Genomic DNA, 23094 nt, shown 5'->3' on the forward strand with positions numbered 1-23094 from the left:
CTACTGTAATTAGTCAGAATGCTGACAAAGGCATTTTTAAAATCGGCATAGCATATGCAATAGGAACCTGTCGCAGCTAAAAATTACATTCCTTGTGACAGGTTTCCTTTGAGTGATGTTACTAATCATGTACAGTTCAAATGATGTAATTTTAATTGTTGTCCCATATTTTTTTATTTACAGATCAGCTGAGATTCTATATTCATTAGCACAAGTACATGTTCAAAGGAGCAGCAAACTACAGGCCTTCCCGTCAGGAGAACATTACAAATTACTGACTGAAGCCAGGAGGAATTTTGGGCTCTTCCAGCACCATGATGCCATTACTGGAACCGCTAAAGATTGGGTGGTGGTGGATTATGGCACCAGGTAACCTCTCCTCTTGTTTAAGCTCATTGTGGGCTTAGGTGATGTGTGAGCTTCTTTGAAATTATGTTAATGAGCCTGGAGGGTTTTTTTACCAGAGGTATCTCACCCTCCACCCCTGCTCTCTTTTCCTGTTGTATTCTGACGGCAGCACACTGTAACAGCCTGTAAATTTGCAGTACAGAGGGGTTCTGGTAATGCTGCCCAGAGTCCTTCTGGCTCTTTAGAATCATTTTAAAAGTGGAATTTGGTTGATATAAGAAGATGGCTACAGTCATGTTACCTGGTTCTATGAGTAAATGTTCCTGGTTTATTGCTTGATTTTGATAATCACAATAATATTTCACTACATTGAAGGAAATTTGCAAACTAATTTTAAACATAGCTGGAGCCCTAACTCCCTAAAGCCACCAGCATAGTATATTACTGGAATAAATGAAATTTAAATAAATCACAAAAATAAAGTACTTCAGCATTTTGTTTGCAGCACAAATTGCTAATGTGGCCCAAGACAAAATTTTCCATAAAAACAGACCTCGCTATTACAATGTACGTTATAGGGCTATACACTATAACACTATATTAAAAAAGAATAACCAAAATGTAATGACTTTTCTTACAAATTTTTTGCTGGAAATCTTTCATTTTAAAGGAACCAACCATTTCCGAAAACAAAAAAAACATGCATAATTAGAAACCCAGGGCACCAAGCATTTTATCCCAGCGCTGGCTAATTCTAAGTTTCTTTTCTATGTGATACCGGAATGTCAACCCTAGTGGAGAACATGTATAAGATTTTGTTTACTGTTCAAATGTAATGAATATTTATATGCTTTTTCTTAGGCTTTACCATTCTTTAATGAACCTGAAGACGTTGATAGTTGATGCTGTACATGTTCTTGTTCTGAAAGATAAAGGCACATACATCTACAACCCATCAGCCCCATTCTTCAGCATGGTAAGTTGGAAAAATTGCTCACATGCCTTCCTCCACATGATGTGGGGCCCTCAAGCGTCCCCACCCTGTCAAAAAGGTTGTGTTGAGTTGTGTGTTGTGGATCAGCAGAAGCCATGATGCAGTGCCAGTCAAACAATGCCGAATCCAGGTATATCAAATGTAGGAAGTAGTGTACACAGAGGATTCTGTGAATATTTTTGCCCCACAGGCAACACTATAGCAGCCTGATGTTACTGTGTATAAACCAGTGGTGAGCTAAGAGAAGACTCCACCTATAGGAAATGGGTTGCTCTACATGTGAGTGGCTCTGTGCTGTGAGGATGGGGACATAGAAAGAAAATATATATATAAATAAAGATTATTATTCTTTTTTTTAGTTTTGCAGTGTGGTCCTATTTTGGTCCTATTTTGTGTTCTAAAGTTTTAGATTTGCCTGTGCTTGGCATAATAATGCCGTCTTTCATTATAAACCACCGAAAGCTAGAAATATGTCTGTGTCATGTGTTGATCACATGTTGAATGTATCATCTGATAACTGTACTGTGAGATATTACATGACCAGGGCATAGTCATCCTTTGAACTTTAAGAACCCTCAATTCTATGAGGAATTCATAAATAATCCATATTAAGATTGTTTATTTTTATTTTATTTTTTTGTGGAGTAATTATTTATAAAGAAAACTTATTAATAATGCTAAAACTATGAACACTAAAATACAGTTCATTCCAAGTATATTATGTTGCAGGATGATGTGCAGAAAGCACAGGATGCATTGCCGCAAAAGACTGTGATAAAGGTGACTGGGCACCCAAGGTGAGTAAATTAGCAGAATTTAGCTCTGCCTGTCCACTAAAATGCTAATATTATACAGCTGCCAAATGTGATGGCCAGTATTTATATGATTTTGAAATATGATTTTCATAAAACAGCATGCAAGACAACATAGAGCAGTAATTAGGAATTAAACTGATTTCAACAATGAGTAGAGAGAATAAAGAATATCCTGGTTCCTACCGTTGTTTCTCCAACATTTCCTTCACCTACTCCTCTAGAAATGATGTAATCTTATTCTTCAGCAGTTTAGGATCTCTCTGAACAGTGAATTGAGAAGGAATTATTAACCCATAAGGCAGAGGGAGGCCGAATTGAGAGAAAAAGCTCTTTCTGTAATAATTCATATTGCCTGTCGGGGCTGTTTGGGACACTAAACCACTGATCCTTAAGGACCTGTGGTTGCTTTTGTGTCTCATATGAACATGTTCCCTTTTGAAGGTGGTTCCTCACAAACCATATTTATTAGATAAACTCAGGATATGTCCTAAATATTTGATAAACGTGTGTGCCACCACTGGCACCCACACTAGACTTGAGGAGAGTCCAGTGGCCCCAATAACAAGACTGTTTGTAATAGAGAAATGGCTATTTGTGTGTGGCCACTCCTATTCCTAGAGTCTATGGGGGACATTTATTAAGACAGTTTTTGTAAATCACAATTGGTAGTGAGCCTTCAGTAATTGCGATAATTTGCCACCTACTTGCCATTTTCACGCTTGTGAAGGGGGCATGGCCAGCAGCCTAGTGGGCCTGCATACATTCAGAACTGAAAGTTCACAAAAAAAAACACAATCCTACCCAGGCAACCACCTCCAGATACATCTGGAGACTGTAGCCGGAGGGGTCCCCTATCATAAACATGAACCTAGAGGGGCCTGCTCATCATCATCCATCATCCAGTAATTTAGGGAAAATTGAGAAATTTTATAAATATTGAATGTGGGGAAAAACCCCTTTTAAGTTTTTTAGGTTCACTTGATTTGTGAAAAATATTTATAGAACAATTACTGGCATTTATTTCATTTATCTTATTTTTATTTTATAAATATTATTCTCAATTACCTTTTTGAGGTTTGACTTGAGAGAGAGAGAGAGAGAGAGAGAGGGATCTCAGGATTTACCATTAGTAATAGTAATTGATAAATATTTGTATAAATATTTTTTGATCTTCAATTTATTTTTCTTTAGTTATGAAATCACTTACTATTTACAGGTCTCTTGTCATCTACAACCCACTTGAACAAGAACGTACTTCTGTGGTTTCTGTTTATGTTAATTCACCAAAATCAAAAGTCCTAAATGCTGCAGGGAAAACCATAAAAGCCCAAATCAGTGCGGTATGGGAAGGGGCTACAGCTATGTCACCGGACACTTACCAGGTACTGCTTAGCAGATTTGTTCTTTTCTACATTGTAAGCTTTGTCTCTCATGTTGTTAACCTGAATAAATTGTAGACTCTAGCTGATGTGTTCATTTTAGGTTGATGTAGAAGATCAGGCCATGTAGAAACAATCCATGTGTCCTTGGTCAATTGTTTTAATAGAAAAGAAAATACATCATATTGTCCTTGTGGTGGTTAAACTACAACACTATGTAATCTAGTGATGCTGTTTTCTAATAATGTAGTTATTGCATCTAGAACAACCTGGGATTTTAATGTTGTATTTGTGACCCTGAGATATGTGCTGTGAGACCCCACAAGTGAGATTAGGGATATTTATTATAATGGTTGTACGGTCAATGATTAAGAAAAGGCTTTTCTGATTGTAGTAGTAAATCACAGTACTCCAAAACTGCATTCAGGGGGTCGTTTACATAGCAACACTATAAATCAATGTCTCTTTATTTTCAGAATGTTAAAAAAGTTTTACCTGTTAACAAAAATGTTTCACCGTTATGAGCCCATCAGTGCAGATTAGTGTGATTAGGTTTACAATGAATAGTACGGGCTAGATACTTGGTAAAAATGACTGGCTCGGCTTATGAACAGAAACATCAGGAGCATCTTTTTGGGTGTAGGGAGCACAAACCATGCTGTTCTAAACTCAGAACTTTAATGGATTACAAAGGCTCAGTTCACACCAGCCTCCGTACCTTCACTACGCAATATGTTTTAGGAGAGTGTACCTCAAGAGAAAATTTCTATCTCCCAGTCTGAGCTTTTAATAGGATCCAAATATGTGCAATGTTTATACATTTTGTATTTTCTATTAGAGTATTTAATCATTCTCATTTTTTTCCTCCCTATTTATACCATTTAGGTCTCATTCCTGGCACATTTACCACCTCTCGGCTTGGCTGTCTACCAGCTAGTGGAATCCAGAGACGCAGAGTCTGTGAAGGCTGAATACACCGTCTTTACTAGGGGTAGAAGTAACAAAGTCCTGTCTGATGGCATCTTCCATGTCAATGAGCTGGATAACATTGTTACCGACTTAACTATAGAGAATTCATATTTAAAGCTTTTGTTTTCCCAGACCTCGGGATTACTTGAGGTAAAGGGCTTGTCTGTCTCCTCGATGTTTGAACATAAGTTAGTCTAAAGTGGGGAAAGATCGTTTCATGGAATTTAGAACCAAGCTATTTGTAACTACTAGTTAAATCCCTAAAAAATAGCGTTTATTTATTTAAAAAATCTTCATTTATTTGGGGTTTTTTATTCTACATTGTGTGTAAGATAATCGGGGAACCATCTGATATAAGCTTCAGATCTGCTCTATTATGGATGATTTCTTTCACATCATTTTCATTGAAAGCTACCACTGTTTTTTTTTTTTTATCAGTTTTTCATGCTCTTATAAGCAAATTAGAGCTTGTATTTTTGCTGACCAGAAAGGACTGCTTGAAGTGATCTCTACAGAACTACTATAAAGCCCAGTGGTCATTGTGAAAACTTCAAAAACTTAAAATGAATGTAAAGATGGAAAAATTTTAAAAAGCGTCAACATTTTTAAATGTGATAAACCAAAAAATGTAAAAATGTTTTAATTCTGTTTTGATCTGGAAGCATCTCCTTCTACGCAATTTTTATTTTGTTGGTCTAGCTTTTAAATTAATTAGCAAAAAATCTGATGCGTCAATGTACGAGATAAAATGGATGTTCTTAAACACTCTTCTTTTGAGACCAACGGTCTTTTTTCCACTTATCAAAGATAGTAAAGCCTAAGAATTATATTGAAGATTCCTAAAAAATTTTTGTAATTTCCTTTAGCAAATCAAACTTAAAGATGATGGAAAAACCCATAATGTAAAGGTGGGATTTACCTGGTATGGCACTACAAACAACAGGGATAAAAGTGGAGCTTATCTCTTCCTACCCGATGGAGATGGCAAGGTATGTCTATGACTTTATATGCCAGTACAGGCTGTTTTTATATGGAAATAAATGTTAATTAGGGGGTTTTAGCTCTTAAATGTTCTGCATTTCTATACATTTGTTAGAAAATGAGCAAAGCCAGAATACCTCTCCCAAAAAGTCTAACAAGACCACCACCCTGAAAGAAGAATGTTCATATACAATAGCTAAGTAGATGCATAGTATTCTTGATATACGAAGACCACAACATACAAAATATCAGAAGGAAACTGACCTTGTATTTCTTCATGATCCTCTACGGGAGTCTCGTCGTTGTATGTTGAAATGGGAAGTAGTACACATGATCCATAGTACACAGTACATGTGAGCTCTGCTTTTTTGTCTACAACCAAACTGCTACACCCTTGATGATGCACCATTCAATATGCCTTGCTGCACTGCGTTTTCCATGGCAATAATTTAACAAACAAACGGTAATTGTTTAGAGGCTGTCATGATGTCATGATCTCCATTTCTATGAACTGAAGTGGTTGTGTCCATAAGTCTCTGAGCATGTCTGCTCCCAGAAATCTAAATAACCAGTGGTGGGCAAAAAGTCTCCTAAAGAGCTCCTTCTGAACAGCCCACCCATCAGTTTACTTTTATGGTATTGTGGGATATATGGAATGTGTCTCAAAAGTATTTACATTGAGCATGTTGGGGGGGCGTTGTTTCCTCCTCACCATGAAAACTGTGCAACAATAGACCGCTAAAAGGCTGCTACGTACCTGTTAAGTTTTTTTTTTCTTTATACTTAGGGGGGTGACTAGGGAAATGCTGTGAATGGTCCATTGCTTATTGCCGCTTGTTAGTATCATTATATTCAGCAATTTATTGCTACTGTATGATGATGAGCAAATAATTCATTACCGTTTTGCTTTTGCTCATTTTTCAGCCAATTATTTTTCATACTTCTTAAAAGATTATATTGTTGACTACACAGCTCCCTGTGTAACCAGCGGTACACTGGCAACAGTCACTGAGACAGAATTGAGAAGGAACATTCTGTGTTGTGTCCGTTTCTCTGTAGTTTCCTTCATCCTGCATGGAACAAGCCCTAATGGAAACATTCTATTATTGCTTTTGGCACTCGTTGGCCCGGCTCCGAGCTGTGTAATATAGATGCTGGTTTCCAAGCCCCTCATCATTATTAGCATGCAAACCTGTTATTGCTCTCCATGCTCTGTATATTGTGGCTGAAAAGCTTCTGTCTGCAGTGCATATAGACATTTCAGCAGCATTTATTACCATAATGTCACACTAAATTTCAGAAACTATCTGTATTGGCTCTTTGAGCGAAGGGTTCCCCTCTTAAAGTGTTTATTTAAAGTCAAACTCATTTCTTCTCTGTAGGCATTTCCTCCTCTGCATTGCTGCATGCCCCCATGTCCAGCGCTGGGCACTTCTTGTGTTTTGTATTCCTCACCACGTGCATTTTGCTAAAGGAAAAAAATCCATCTGAACTTGTGCATATCATTATACTTTCCTGGCAGCAGTTTATGGAAATGAGGGTTTCCTCTTCACATTTCTAATGGTGAAATGACTGCTCATGTCGTACATTTATTTAGTGGCTAAGGGACATAACGTATAACACTACCTCAAATGTTAAGCTGCTAGAAAATTCATTTTCCGGATTAATTAGATGCTAACGAATAAGAATAGAAATGGTTATGTAACGGCACAAATAATTTCAAAGGTTTGTAGTTATTAATGAATATAGAAAAAATGGAAAAGAGAGGTTTCACGTTGTCCATTGCATTCCATGAAGCCACCGGTTTTATTACATATCTCATCGCCATCGTTCTTGTCAATATTATACATGATCAGATCTATAAGAACTGCTTCTTTACACAAAAAACGAATTTGATTACAGGGTACCTGTCGACACAAATTCACCCACTAAACCCTAACCAGTATGATGTCAAGCAGCTTGTGACCTTCCACATTATATTTCTTATATTGTAGCGCTGAAGTCAAGCTATCTCTGCCTCCGAATGCCCTATTTGATGCCCTAATGTCCAGGATCATCACTAACCAGCTGTCCCTGAAGTGATTTTGTCCACATATTGAAAAACATAATGTTTACTTCCAAAAACTGTGCCGTACCTGATCATGGTTAGTCCCAGTACTGCAACTCCATTAATCTCTATGCAGCTGAGTTGCGATGCTGGCACAAACTATGGTCCGATGCAGCACTGTTTTTGGAAGAAAACATACATGCCCCTTTAACCCCCTTAATTTCTTTCTGGAAATTATGTTGCGTTATTGGCTATAGCTATTTTTTTCAATTTTGACATGTCCAAGTAAAACCATAATTTCAGCATAAAGAATTGTACTAAACCTCAAAGCAAGCACTTCTCACTTTCACAATAGCATAAGAGTTTAGACATGAGCTTCACCATAAAACTTTTATAAAACACCATAAAAGTGTAAATTTTTATGTTTAAATAATATTGCAACCCCTCAATACATTACATGATATACTAACCCCTGAATCAATAATACTGTTCTGCTGATAAATTATGTTGTACCAACACAATAAATGAAATATCTGCTGACAGGATGTGGTGCCGCGTTATCCTAGAGCATAATATGTCATGCATCGGGAAATACTGCCGGCCAAGTCACACTCAGTGATAGTGTCCTTAGTTTAGGTACATGGAGTTCCTACCACATTAGCAGAGGTATGGGGACTGGTGTCGGGGTCCACCAGCAGATTAACTGGTCCACTCGATGGGCCAGTCCAAACCTGTACATTCCCTACAACAGAAAATCCCTGTACATTCCCTACAACAATTGGAATTTCACCTTACACCTGATTATTGCAGCCTGTTACTGTAGCAAAGCATCCGGAGAGCTTCACCAGAGGTCATAGTGGGCAGAGGGGTCCATCTTTAACTAGAGGTCGTCTTTAATTCAGGTGTCCTTAAGTAGGGGAACACCTGTATCCATTGACCGAACTAATGACATAATGAAGTTCACTTTTTAAATGGGTAAAATATGTGCACCTTTGTATTAGCTGGCCAATAACGGAACCTCCGGCGGATCTTAAGAGTTTGAGTTAGAACTCCATAATGTAGGTATAAATAATGGTGCGATTGTGAAATATAGAAACCTTATTCAGGAATGGGGCCATGTTTTACGTGTTACTTGAAATTATTTGGGCAAGTTTTGGGTGGTAGTGTTCTATAACCAAGTTAGTTGAAGGAAATAAAATGTTCATCCTCCACCATTACTAAAAATTAAAGAGAAACAAGTGTTCTCTCCACTTAAGTTCATGTTTTCCTTTTCCAAAATTTAGCTACAGATAACTCCGGTTCTCCCCTAGAAATACATCCCAGTATCCTATGAAAAAGATTCTCCATTTTCATATGACACCAGAATTTTGATTCTAGGTACCAACATTCCCCCAAAGTTATGGTGCAGGGAAAGGGTCAAGTCTGGTGCATATTGTTAATCACAGAAGAGCCGGGGAGAGCTTGACTTCAGTTCTGCGTTTCCATGATTTTACACAACCAATTTACTTCTCACTTGAAAGTTGGTTCTCTGGATGATGCCACCATGCTGGGCCATTAAAGAAATATATGAATTTGTCAATTGCCCCTGTGAGGGCAGATGTTTGATCAGAGCTGGGCACTGCTATCTCTCTGCATTGTGCTGCTTCAGCGTGGTGAGAGCAACAGAGAAGGAAGAAGTGGTAATAAACCGCTTCTCCCTATGCTCTCCATTTGTCTGCAGGGGGATCCACTGTCATCTAAAATCAGTAGGTGGTCGGGGACAAGTTAAGGAGGGTTTCACATAGAGCATTTTAATGCAAAGTCGCCAGTGGATCTAAAAAAAAAATTAGAAGAGCTTGTACTACTTTTTCTATTGGATCCACTAAACATCAGAGAGCACTTAAACATGGAACTCTCAAACAATTGTGCTATGTTTACATCTGCTAATTTGCATGGTCCATTGATCCGATCCAATCTCTGAAAATCGGAGTACAGGAGGTCCCCTACTTAAGGACACCCGACTTACAGACAACCCATAGTTACAGACAGACCCCTCTGACCTCTGGTGAAGCTTTTTGAATGCTTTACTATAGTCCCAGATTGTAATAATCAGCTGTAAGGTGTCTCTAATGAAGCTTTATTGATAATCCTTGGTCCCATTACAGCAAAATATGTTTAAACTCCAATTGTCACAATTGACAATTTTTTTTGTCTGGATCTACAATGATAAAATATACAGTTTCGATTTACATACAAATTCAACTTAAGAACAAACCTCCGGACCCTATCTTGTACGTAACCCGGGGACTGCCTGTATACACCACTCTGATCCGAGCCTGAAACCTGCCCTTTGAAATCATTGGATGTGTGAAAAGAAAAGCAGCTCAAAGCTCTGAAGATCTGACACAATTGGATGGCTAGCCTTTAAAACACGGAGTAAAATCGGAGCAATCAGAATCTGATGACAATAAAATAGGACAATTCTTACCAATCAAAAATGTCTACCTTTATTCTGATTCCGCTGCATCTGGCCTTATGATGGCTTTACAGTGTTTTCTGAATAATTGTTGCCCTCTTTGTGCCATTTTTCAGCCATAGCCAGGAATAGATCCAATAGCACTAAAATTATAATCCTTATTCAGATTTTTGACTATTTTTTTTTTTTGATTTGCTGCTGACTCTGGCTCAGAAGGAGGTTTTGAAACAAAAGGTTTTTTTTATGTAATGAAGTTAGGAGTGAAGTAAAAAAAAAAATTGGGGGTAACTTATAGATCCACTTATTTGTCTACGAAAAAAAAAATGTTTCAACCCATGGGGTAGCCCTTCTTTGAAACAAAAAAATTCCATTTTGGTTAGCATTAAAATAATTATTCCCTGTTTTAACATTCTACCTGTGTGTTTTTTTTTGTTTTTTTTTAGCCTTATGTCTCTGATCCACCAATTGTAAGGGTCACCCGTGGGGAGATCTTCAGTGAAGTTGTTTGTTACTTCAATCATGTCACACATACAGCTCGGCTTTACAATGTCCTCGGTGAGATTTTTGGATAATGTATCCATACAGAAACTAATTATAGTATTAGGTTTGCTATACAATCTGCTGCACATAAGTCTTTTATGCAGATGAGATTCTTGATATAATTTACTCTGTATATACTTTTTTATCATGTGTAAGAAGGGTTATGTGTATTAATGAATGTGTAAAAGGGTGTATAGTTGTTCAAGATATTGGTGAGTTTTATTCTATTTGGGTTTTTCCAAATTCGTTCAAATTGAGTGGGTTTTGCTGTAGTGAGTTGCTCTGCATGATATGAGGGCAGGGGTAGTGTTTACAAGAGGACAGAGAAGGAAGGGGGTGTTTCACCCTAATTCGGCTCAGAAGCCACGGAATCATTTCAATATGCAGAGCAACTCGCTACAGAAAATGAGGTAGGACCTTGGGTTTGGGGGGCTAGATGTGCCTGAAAGGTTCCATTTCATTTATAGGGACACTTTTATGCTGTAATATCTGCTATATCAAATCTGCTTTTATCCGTTTAGGTATTGAAGGGCAGTCTCCAGAACTGACTAATATTGTGGACATCCGAGGGGAATTCAATCGTGAGATTGCCATGAGGATAACATCGGATGTGAATAGCCAGAACAAGTTTTATTCTGATCTTAATGGCTTCCAGGTACGTTGCCTATAAAGCTATTCATATAGTTAGTGGTGGAATCTGTTTAAGGTTGTGCTTACAGTTTTTACAATTACACAAGTATAGTTCCATGTTTATTTAAAGGGGATGTATGACTTGGTACAAAATGCTTAATGACTACCAATAAATACTAACAGACTGGTGGTTACCCCGCTAAATTTAGTATTTTTTTTATTTATTTATTTAAATAACTTTATTTGTTTATTTAATAATAGTGCCTTAAGTATTGCTTGTGTCTAGTTGATTAATTGGGGGTCAGAGTTAATAACCACTTAATTACCAGGCAATTTTCCAGTTTTGCAGTTGCGTTTTTTACTTCCCTCTTTCCACATGTGGTAGAATTGTCAAAAAAACACAGGTGCACCATGTTCCTACAAGCTTTGATTTCACATCCAAATAACAACTTGCCTTTTATTCGTTGGGTCGGTTGATCACAGTGATACCAAATTTATATAAGTTTTATGTTAACAAAATTTTTTTCTGCAGTTTAAGTTAAATGCCTCTGGTTTATCAGGCTTAGTTTTGATCCTTCAACTTTAAGAATAATAACCATATACCATCAATTACTGTGATGATACAATTCTCTCCACAATAAGGGATTCTATGTGGTTGTATCTTCATGACAAAAGAAAATCTATGTTGCTTTTCAAGCATATTGTCCATAATGTCTGCACTGTGTGGTTGTGTGACGATATGACTTTGATCTGTTGGGTCTTCATTGATTATGCATTGAGAAATTCCATTCTATTTTGGGCTATATATAATCTAAAATGTATTTTTTTTTTGTTTTTTAAACTCAAAAAGCCTTAGTAAAAATAATACTAATGTACTTTTTCATGCCTTGTATTTGTCAGATTCAACCACGACAAACTTTGAGCAAATTACCTCTCCAGGCCAATGTGTATCCTATGTCTACAATGGCTTACGTTCAAGATAGTGGTAGCAGGTTAACGCTGCACACTGCACAGGCTCTGGGCATTGCCAGCTTGAGAAGTGGTGAGTAGATTATGCTCTTCTCTCATGCTTGACTCCTCCTCACCTACATGACCTTTTTGCGGCTACATTGTTTGCCTTCATGCAGAGTCATTGTCCGAAGTAATTTCTGATTTAATTAAACGGAGAGCAGAATGTTTATTCATTTAAAATGGATTTAATAAAATGCCTTGGATCAGCAACCTCGGGTCAGTAAACAAATAGAAGTGTGTGCACTTGCATGGCAAACATTTGCACCAATCTTATGTTCTCGAAAATTACTTTATTCGAAGTTTTCGACCATGTTCTGCTTTATATAAGTATGCACAAAATCCGTTTTAAGGTCTCGGTAACAATGTGTAAATCTTTCTTGCACCTGGTTTTTTATATTTTATTTTTCATTTTACTATTAATTTATTGTACAGTTTTGAAATTTCCATTGCTTTATCCAAATATTATATGGACTATTTATAAAAAATAAATAAATAAATACTCCACATTTCAACATTTGGAGAGAAAGACACATCCACACATTGTACAATTGCTGCTAGGCTAAAATAATAAATTGAACTCGAAGGATATTAGAAACCTTACATTTCCTAAATTTTTTACGAATTGCATAAACTCGCTAATCTCTTCGCACTGATGTTTTAGCGGGTGTGGTATGAAATTGCCTCCAGCACAAGCACTGACCAAAACCCAGCAGCCCGCCAGTATCTGTACTGGCGGTCTAAGCCCCCATGGCTCTGAGCCCAGGCACTCCACATGCACCACACCGCAAATAAAGCTGAGGTCATTCAGCAGAATCCCACCATGTGAATAGGTCTTGATTGCTCACCGTTCACTGTGGTCTCAGAAGCTGACAAAGAGCAAGTAGCCGGACACTTTAATGACATCTCCTGCAAACTAAAAGACCATGGCAAATTGGGGTGGAGTGCTAGTGGTGGGAAAAAACTAAATAAATGGGGGCAGAGTTCAAACAATTACCCTGTTTTATTGGGTGCCTACACTAATTTGGTGGCATCACATGGCATTCACTATTGTCACAACACTGCACCAGCAGCACTTTTCCTTCAGGCATTGTACTCCAGATTTATCACATGTGGTAGCCAGATTTATGAAGTGCAGCTTTACACAGCGTTTTATTTTTTTAAATACTACTGTTAATGCAAATTTTTATTACCCAGTCAGTGGATGTGACACTAATAGTGTAACAGATTTATTGCCACCATGAGACAATCTTGGATTATTATGTCAGTTTGACCTCAGAAAGGTCCGGAGCTTATAGGACCTGGCTTTAAAAACGCTATATATATATATATATATATATATATATATATATATATATATATATATATCTCTTTTTTATATGTTAAAAAAAAGTATATAGGTAATTTAAAAAAAAAAAAATGCAATTTTTTATCTGGATAAAAAAGTGTTGTCTTGAGCCCCCATTTATCATTCAAGCTCGTTACATGTCAAAGACACTAGTGACTATGGCTTTTTAAGGAGTTAAATGCCCACGCCCTGTGGCAAGAAATTTTTTTCCCTTTCAGCCAGCTTATACCATCAGAAGACAGTGGAAGTCAATTTCCCCTGCAACTGTTTAATCTAGTAGAATGAGACACGTCTAAGGAGAGAGAATAAATTGCTCTTTTTCGGATCTGCTTGCTTTTTCCCTTCTGTTGTAATTTTAAAAATGGTCCAATGATTATTAAGCCTGACGTCTGTGTCTGTATCATAGAGAAAATGAAGGCAGCGTAATGTTAAACTGCGGCTGAAATGTAATGTTTCCAGACGTTTGATTGTGTAAACTATTGCCTCATTTTACACCCAAGGTCAGTTAGAAGTTTTCATGGACCGTCGACTGATGCAGGATGATAACCGTGGTCTTGGGCAAGGTCTTCAAGATAACAAAATCACATTTAATTTATTCAGGCTTCTTTTAGAGAAGAGGACTGGAGTAGATGAGGTATGTAAAATTCATGGTTGAAATTTCGCTCTTATCTGCCGAATTGCCTTGAAATGTTGTCAGTCGCAAAGTGAGCAGCGGTGATGGCAAAATGCGAGAGCGTGCACACCGTCATTTCACTCACCATCTGCTGACAAGCATGTGCCCAGTTTCCTGTAATGATTTCCCTGAACAACATTTATCACGTTTTATTCTTACTATGCTTTTTTTTTTTTTTAACAAAGAAACTTATTTTCTGACTTTTATGAACCCCGTATAATACATGGAATTGGAGCTAAATTTTGGAACCATCATGAGGCTCCAGTGGGCGAATGGCTCCGGTGTACGACTCTGCTATTTCTATAGAATTGCGCTATTGCAATGCATGAATGGTAACGGGCTACAGGGAAGGAGCGCACCCCCTTGAAGCCTCTTTACATCAGCAGCAGCCAATTGCCAGTTCCCCCAGTGATGTCACTGTCCTAATATAGCTCTGCAAGGCTGTGGGGGGTTGATGCAATAGGTTGCATCTGCTCCACATAGCCGCCCATTATCTGCATTAAGCGGATAAGTCGATCAGTTGGTGGATGCAGGATGGAAAGACGTAGCTTGCCGTGTCTTTCCATCCTGCATTTTTTGAGAGAGGGCATATAGTGACCACACTCCATCTGCCACTATTTGTCAATGTATACTCAAAGTATCATCAATGGTAATAACAAAGTAATATGTCTTACAATGTCGAAGTCAATTGATCATTGGATTTTTGATGATGTATAAACTGCTCAAAGAAAATTTTTATATATGCGTTTTATATATGCGTTGCTCTCGCATTCTGGAGGTATTCAGGGAGTTGTTGTGCATGCGTAATAGTAGCGAGAACCTGAGAGAGTGTGCACATGCGCAATGACAGCAGTTGGCACACCACAAGAACAAAAATGTCTTCTATTCTATGTCAATGGATGGAACGTGCTGTAATCGATAGCAGATATGCAGATACACTTGTGTGCAGACTGTTGCCAACAGGATTATATCAGAACAGACCAGAGGGTACATATATTGAATGCACTAGCTGTAATGGGTTAGATGAATGTTATAACTGGCTATGGTTAAAAATGTGTATATGGTGGCCATATGCTCACAGTATGAAGAAGAACCTAGCAAACAGCCTCCATGGAAGTGCGTTGTCACCATATCGTGCCGTCGCTGTGAAAAAAATAGAGCTTGCCAGAAATACAGCGTGGCTGCACACTTCCCTATGGGGGGGGAGTAAGTAGCACTCACTCCACTCCTTCTCCAGCCATAAGCATGAAGCTTAAGGTCAATACAACACATGACAGGTCATAGTTTAGCACTGAAGTCCAGCTCTCACACCACAGAATGCCTCCTCTTCTGTGATTGGTATCATGCACCAGATTTCGGGAGGGGCAGTTACTTCTGTCCCTTGATGCAAAGCTTTGAATCACCGTGAAGGGTTGTTATCAGAGTGGATAACAATTACAATAGAAAGGGGAGTAGGGTGAAAAGATGCACTATTTTCAATTGAAGATTGGTATATCTGAAATGGGCATCAGCTGATGAACATATTTTTTTTTTCTGCTTTTTGGAACAGGGTGAAGAAAAGAAGTCGGCCAGTTATCCATCATTATTAAGTCACGTCACATCATCGTTCTTAAACCATCCTGTGATCAGCATGGCTGCATTGGCTGAGCTTGGTGCTCCTCCACTACTAGATGCCTTTTCTCCGCTCCAGTCTTCAATGCCCTGTGACATGCACTTGGTCAATTTGCGCACAATTCAGGCAAAGGTATGCCGACTTCATGTCTCTTAAACATCTTATATGTTCTGACATTCAAATAATTTAACTTATCCACAGGTACATATAATGTTCATACGTTTCCTGATGACTTCTATGTAAAGCACTTTTTCATTAAGATATGAAATGAATATTTTAATATTTATTTTTATGTACAGGCAGTCCCCGGGTTACGTACAAGATAGGTTCTGTAGGTTTGTTCTTAAGTTGAATTTGTATGTAAGTCGGAATTGTATATTTTATCATTGTAGCTCCAGACAAATTTTTTTTTTTGCCCAAGTGACAATTGGAGTTAAAAATTTTTTTTATGTAATTGGACCAAGGATTATCAATAAAGCTTCATTACAGACACCTTACAGCTGGACATTGCAGTCTGGGACTATAGTAAAGCCTCCAGAGAGCTTCACCAGAGGTCACAGTGGGCAGAGGGGTCCGTCTGTAACTATGAGTCGTCTGTAAGTCGGGTGTCCTTAAGTAGGGGACCGCCTGTATTTGTTTTTTTTTTATTATTGCCTCAGCACAGCATCACATGGACAGCTAGAAATTGTTCCATGTCGTCTGGGAGGACAGTAGGAATTATACTGTTTCTAGCTGGCCATGTGATGCATGATGCAAATTAAGGCAGCATAAAGAGAACAGATCTAAAAGTTACCGGCAGAAGGGCAGAGTTTGAGAGTCAAACGGAAGGTCCAAAGATGGGGAAAAAAGATTTGTAGACTTGTTCCTTTTGAACATTGTTTGAACTGACAATGAGGGTGGTCACTTGTTTAAGTACAAGCTGACCTAAATCTGTCCTGCTCATATTTATAAATAAGAAGCTGAAAATTTAAAAGGGAACAAATGCAACAATGATCATGCTGGGATCTTTAAAAGGTTGCAATTCCAGCACGATTGTTATTTTCCTTGGATTGATATTTTCACTGCATTAACGGAGAGTTATCAGACTATTTGGTTTCAACATAGTTTTTTTGTGTGTCTGTATTAATAAAGTATATATTAATATACCATTTATTGTGCATTGTTTGCTTTTAGGTGGGACCTTCACAAGAGGCGGCTCTCATTCTTCACAGGAAAGGGTTTGACTGCAAGTTTCCAAATAAAGACCTTGGGCTATACTGTTCTACATCTCAGGGAAAGGTAAAGTAATAGTGAAACATATACATATGATGTATTGCATTGTATATCTGGGTATTTCAGCTGTTGTAGAATTTAGAATATTCCTGTTTCAGCCACAGCTGCGAACAGTAAACTGAGGATAATGGATTCAGATGAGTTGAAAACTGCAGATCTCCTGAATCTTAAGGTTTTCTGGGCTTTTGCTTTTAAGGGGCTGCCGTGTGACAGACTTATTTATGTGCCTTTTCCCTTGGGGTACAGCTCAGAATGTCTTCAGATGCAATTCTGTCTAGAAGGAACATTTTGTTGTGATCAGAAACCATAACAATAAATAACAATGATATAAAATGTGAACGTTACAATTTTCTTTAGGTGTTTTTTCCATTTCTTTGTGTAAGATGAAAACATAAGTTTAAATCTGTGGGTGGGAAAACATTTGCTACAGTAACTTTTTTTTTTTTTTTTGCAGATTTTATAAGCATTTTAGTAGCTTCTTTTAAAACAGGCCTTCTGACGTCCACAGCAAAATTTAATGTTTTGTAATAGTGTGTTATTCCTTTAGGTCAAACTTTGCTGGACATCAGAAGGCCTTTTTTTAAGTACGTGATTGTAGTTACTCAGAGTCCTTTAAGAACATGGAAGCCCTGAGATGCATTTTAATAATAAATTGTGAAAATGCATTTTCACAGTATTTCAGATATTGATTGTGTAATGAAAAGTTGTACAATTTTCCAATATACTTTCTGTATCAATTCCTCCGGTTTTCCAGATCTTCTCTTGACAATATTCAACAGGAAACTTCATTGTTAACTTCCTTTGGATAAAAAATTAGACCCTGGTCATGTGATGTCACACAGGTGCACAGCTCGTACAAAGACTAATCAGAGCTGTGTGTTATAACAAGACCTGTGTGACATCACATGACCATGGACCAGTTTTTATTTATAGGAAGTAAAAAATTAAAGGAAAATTGCATAATTAGTTATGAAACAAACATTAACAATTATTTGCTTTTACTCAAAGGATACTTATCATGAGGAATCTACTATTAGAAGTAGGTCTGATGGTAGATTCCTCCTGGCTGCCTCTGCCCGAATCTGTAATTTAATAATCCTGGAACCTAACTTGTTAAAAACCTTATTTTAGTAATATGTAAATTAACTCTGAGTCTACTGGGGTGTGAAGCAACCTTGGCTCCCAGTGCTAGTACACGCCTCAGAAGCGTGATGGCTCCACAATTACCCTACCTTTGCCATGTCATCTTTTCAGAAAGTGGCAAAGATGGCGACAAACTCCAGAGTTAATGTTTCCACATGAATAAAAGGGAAATTGAACTCCTTTACAATCTACATGTGGACTAAAGCTAACCATTTTTCTTATTGTCATTATTTTTGTTTATAGATACAAGTTCATGGACTTTTCGGCGGATTCAAAGTTGAAAGCCTAAAATCTTCCTCTCTTACCTTAATGTACTCCCCTTCGGACGCTCATAACTTGAGTACAATCAGCATGAGCCCCATGGACATTAGCACATTCCGAATAATACTGAGATGAACTCTGCTACATGCGACATCTACATTTCCCTTGTTTTACATGCAATAAAGAAGCACATTGTTATACTGTCTTCTGGACACTGCGAGGATTTGCTTTCAGTGTCTTCTGTGGACAACACCTCCACTGGAAACCGTGCTCCTTCATCTTCCATACAGTACAATTTGAGTAAAGCATCATTTCTGTATTCTCAGGTTTAAAGGGATTCTCCAGGAATAGTTACTTTTTAATATATAGCCGGGAATCTTTAAAAATAAAAAAGAACTTAAACTTCTATTACTGCTCCCTTTCTCAGCCAGTGGCGCCCAATGCTGTTTGTATACAGCCTCGCTTCTGCAACTGTACTGAAACTCATGCAGTAGCATGTTCACGGCTGTACATGTGCATCCCCCACGACCTCCTTATACAGTTAGAAGCCGACAGTGACGGACAACGTCGGGAGAGAATGGGAGCTGGCACAGAGTTCTTTTACATTTTTAAAAGACCCCACACCCATATATTAAAAACTATTCCCGGACAATCCTTTTAATGGATTAATAATTTGCTTTCATGTCTAATTTATGAATCCTCTACTGCAACTGAAGAAAATGCTTTACAAAATGTGTTCTTTAATAAGCACTTGATTTGTAGCTGGTGCCAAATACTGATGATAGTTATCAAGATGAGGAACTTATCCGACATGAAAAGTGGAAATGATCTGGGACCTATAGCAACCGGGGTTTATTTCCGTTGATTAGTCCAACTTCATGGGTTGCCAGAAATTACAGCTTGTTTTTGCCTTTTTTATTTTACCTTTAAGTCTCAAATAGCTAAAATAATCTGATCTTCAAAGATTGTTAAATATTAAGCATTTATGTTTTTTAGCTGAAAGTTATAAGCAGAGAAAAGCTTAGTTTTGATTTCTTTAGGTTTTTTTTCCTTGCATTTTTGCGGTTGCTGCAATGTCTTTCGCAGACGTTCATTGGTGACTAAAATTGACCACAGGCTTACGGTAACTCTGCCTGTTGCCACTTATGTCATGGGGGAACAAAGTATTTGTCAGGGAAATTCCAATCAAGCACTATAAGGAATCCAACAGAAAACTGTAGTACCAGATCCTAAGTCTATGGCCATCATAACGTGGAACTGTCACATTATCTGTGGACAAAATGTTGTAGAGTTGTAGGAGCAGTACTTCTAATTCATGCATAGAGAAAAAAAATTCTGTTTGAAAGTAATTTAGTATATTAATGAGGTTTGCTCCGTCCACTGTCCCAAAGGACACTCTTATGCTTATACAGTGGTATACGATGTCGGGTTCAACTCTCCGAATATGTATTTTATTCATTTAAATCTGCCCTCTATATGCTGTGAAGTCAAGGATACATTCTTATTAACTTTCTATCATATTTAAAGTGGAGGTTGCCAATTGCATGCTCAATCTTCTCATCATTGGAAGAGCAGAGAAAAAAAATTCTGTTTGAAAGTAATTTAGTATATTAATGAGCTTCGCTCCTCCTGCTCTATGACATAGTGCCTGCAGGTTACACCGCAATTTCATGGCAGATCCTAATTAAAAGGTGTTTAATTGGTATATGTGACAGATTCACTTTATTTCTTTATACTTTAACTGTTGATAGTTATTGTACTTGGATAAATGTCACCTGAAGTCACGAAATACTTCCACTATTGGGGAATCCCCATCAGTATGTGCAATGTGCTTGTACTTCGAGATTGTGCCATTACCCTGTACTTTTCCGTTGAGTTTGTTAACTCATCTGGTCACTTTTTTTTTTTTTTTTATTACATGTCTGTTTTGGGTTATGTGCAATTATTTCATTGCTTTTCAATGGAGGTGATTTAGATAATCACAGAATCCAGATGTCTTCTTCCTAAATGAACATATCAAAGCAAAATATGTGCCTTATTTTTTTACACTTCTTAAATTTTTTATTGACTATTGCATTGTTTTTGAGGGGGTTAGTTTCTATTTGAACTTTATTATCTCCTTTTTCTTTGGCGTAATCCACAGCCGCCAGCAATGCTGTGAAGAGTCTTTTTGTAGACTGAATGTGTGCCTGTGTTTCCGTGAACCCTGTGGTTTTGCTGAATGTATAAATATCTTTCTGATACCCAGAGAAAACTCAGTTTGTTTCAGAACTCACAATTAAGCCACGGAGGTTTTCATTTTTCTGCAAAACACTTGCTAACCTTTGGAATGTGTGATTTAATAAAGACTTAAAGAATCAATGTTTATTCTGTTTTGGAACTAAAATGTCATTTATTACACAAAGAATGTTGGAATAGTTCATTTTATAACCCCCAACCCCACAACACATGTCATCGGTTAAATTGTCCAAGGACTTTTTGAGGTGGATAATGCTGTGGTTACTAGTGTAGTCTGGTAAATGGAACACTTTGGGCAGAACTTGCCTGACTTTACACGTTCCGTTTATATCTCGCCCATCAATTTAGTTTCTTCATGATGCCACCACACCTGGTCCACGAAAAAAACTTTGTGGAAGGTATTATCTGCTTTACAACATACTGAAAGTTGATTATTAGGTCAATTTCAGCTTACAGTATAATGTCCACTGTTTAATGGAGGTACAGTCACTGTGCTGTACTGAGTCTATATTTGTCAGTCCCATGGACCTAATCCCAGATTCATATAGAGAGTCGACCCCCAGTTATCTATGGACCCCCACTCTTGTGGGGGCCTTTTATCAACATGTTTTGACAGATTACAAACCGTAGAGAAAACTGATGCCTTCTGTGAAACATCAAGATCATAGAAACTCTACAAAGGCAGTTGAATAGGAATTCAGGATTAGGGCCTATTTTTTTTAATATTTGATTCAGTGAAGTGCATCCCTACTCTGTACCATAAATTCCTCAAAATCATTGAGTCAATGTACCCCAGGAAATTATTTATTCTTCACTATTCCACAGAGTGGTAAAAAATATTTTCTGCTCCATGATGTAGATTCTTGTAGATGCCAGGTTTGCTTTTGCATTCAGCATCAACTTTTCAAATATTTTATTCCCAGCCTAAAATGTCTGTGATAGTAAAATCTGTGGATACTTGAAGACATTATTTCACTTTCACTGTTTGAAATGTCGATGTATTCCTAGACCATTTCAATATAATAAATATTAACTCGCCCGGAAAATTGCTACTTCAGTGTTTGATGGCATACATTGGAGTCTAGTCAATACACAGGTAAACATTCCGTTATGGCTGAGAAGAACTTGTACCTGCCATAGGTATTTGTATAGAGATTATGCCAAGTATTAATGGGTTCATGGGGCACAGTGCACAAATTTGTAGTATATTAAAAACGTAATGAATGAGAAAATTATTGAAATGTGATTTATCTTCTGTTTCTCCTTTCTATAAAAATATCTGGGGATTTTCTGCCTTTTTAACTCCCACAAATCAAAGTATTAAGAATGTTCTGTTTCCTTAAAGCAATCTGTGGATAATCTCATCTCATGCTGTATTGTCTGATTTGTATGTTTTCTGTCTTTATTTCTTGAAATTGAATTGATTAAGGAACTTTTTGATATTTTCTCTAATGATTTTTACATTTAAATTGGGAGTTGTAAAATATTAAAAATGACCTTTAATAAATCTTCCTTGTCTTATTCGTTTTCTATTTAAATGAGCAGGAAGGGCGTTGGCTCACCTACAAGGTACATAAGATTAAAGAGATTCTCTTGCTTCCACATTAGAAAGCCACAAAGATTAACTGGCACTTATTTAACCCGGTAAAATTCTTCAGTTTTGTTGTAGTTCACAGTACACACATAATAAAAACACTAATATGAAGGCATCAAGGAGCCATTTATAATTTTTTCCAGCATACAATACAGGAAATTGAGACTTTTTCTACATTTCACTCCTCATTTACTTTAATTTAGCACCTGACATTGCACCTGCAACTTGCACCTGACATTGTGACCTTGTGTGTAGTGCACCAGTCTTAATGCCCCCCCCCCCCCCCCAAGTGTCTACCTATCTGCTTACCTCCTTATGTAGCACACACAGGGCCGCATCTGCCATGGGTGGAGATGAGAATCTCACTTAAGGCAGCAGATGCCTGAGCCCTGTGGGAGGCTACAAAATATTGGGCCATAATGTGGATGATTCGGGTGGCCATTGCCGCCCAAATCGCCCACATGAAAAATCATTTTAGCCTTTATCTTTAAGATATAGACGTGATTGATGTACAGAGCGGCACAGTCTGTGTTGCTCTGGAGGAACCCAGGCAGCGTGGAATGACGTCATGCTGCCTGCGTCCGGACACAGAGCAGGAAAGAGGCATTTCAATTTTCGCCTCGGGCACACAGAAGTCAAACCTTACCGGCCAGAAGAGTATTTCCACCTGTAAAACTTGTCCAGAAAGAATCCATTCTTACCAACAATTCAAAGAGTAGTAGATAGACATTAGAACCATAGAAAGAGTTCAGACTCTTAACCAGTTAGTAGATCATAATGTACCAGG

General features: G+C 37.6%; 1 protein-coding gene across 1 annotated transcript in view; it reads left to right on the forward strand.

The window, feature by feature from the left end:
* MAN2A1 (mannosidase alpha class 2A member 1) overlaps window positions 1–22220 on the forward strand; it is a 68409-nt gene extending 46189 nt beyond the window's left edge. Inside the window, exons 10-22 of the mRNA XM_072140497.1 lie at window positions 184–369; window positions 1210–1324; window positions 2072–2139; window positions 3374–3539; window positions 4422–4655; window positions 5372–5494; window positions 10432–10543; window positions 11050–11183; window positions 12059–12200; window positions 14015–14148; window positions 15737–15931; window positions 16973–17077; window positions 18458–22220. Of these exons, the coding sequence (XP_071996598.1) occupies window positions 184–369; window positions 1210–1324; window positions 2072–2139; window positions 3374–3539; window positions 4422–4655; window positions 5372–5494; window positions 10432–10543; window positions 11050–11183; window positions 12059–12200; window positions 14015–14148; window positions 15737–15931; window positions 16973–17077; window positions 18458–18610 (1867 nt within the window). The 3' untranslated portion in view covers window positions 18611–22220. The remainder of the gene's footprint in view (window positions 1–183; window positions 370–1209; window positions 1325–2071; window positions 2140–3373; window positions 3540–4421; window positions 4656–5371; window positions 5495–10431; window positions 10544–11049; window positions 11184–12058; window positions 12201–14014; window positions 14149–15736; window positions 15932–16972; window positions 17078–18457) is intronic.
* Window positions 22221–23094: the final 874 nt, after the last annotated feature.

Source organism: Engystomops pustulosus, chromosome 1 (assembly GCF_040894005.1).
Source record: "Engystomops pustulosus chromosome 1, aEngPut4.maternal, whole genome shotgun sequence".
NCBI lineage: Eukaryota > Metazoa > Chordata > Amphibia > Anura > Leptodactylidae > Engystomops > Engystomops pustulosus.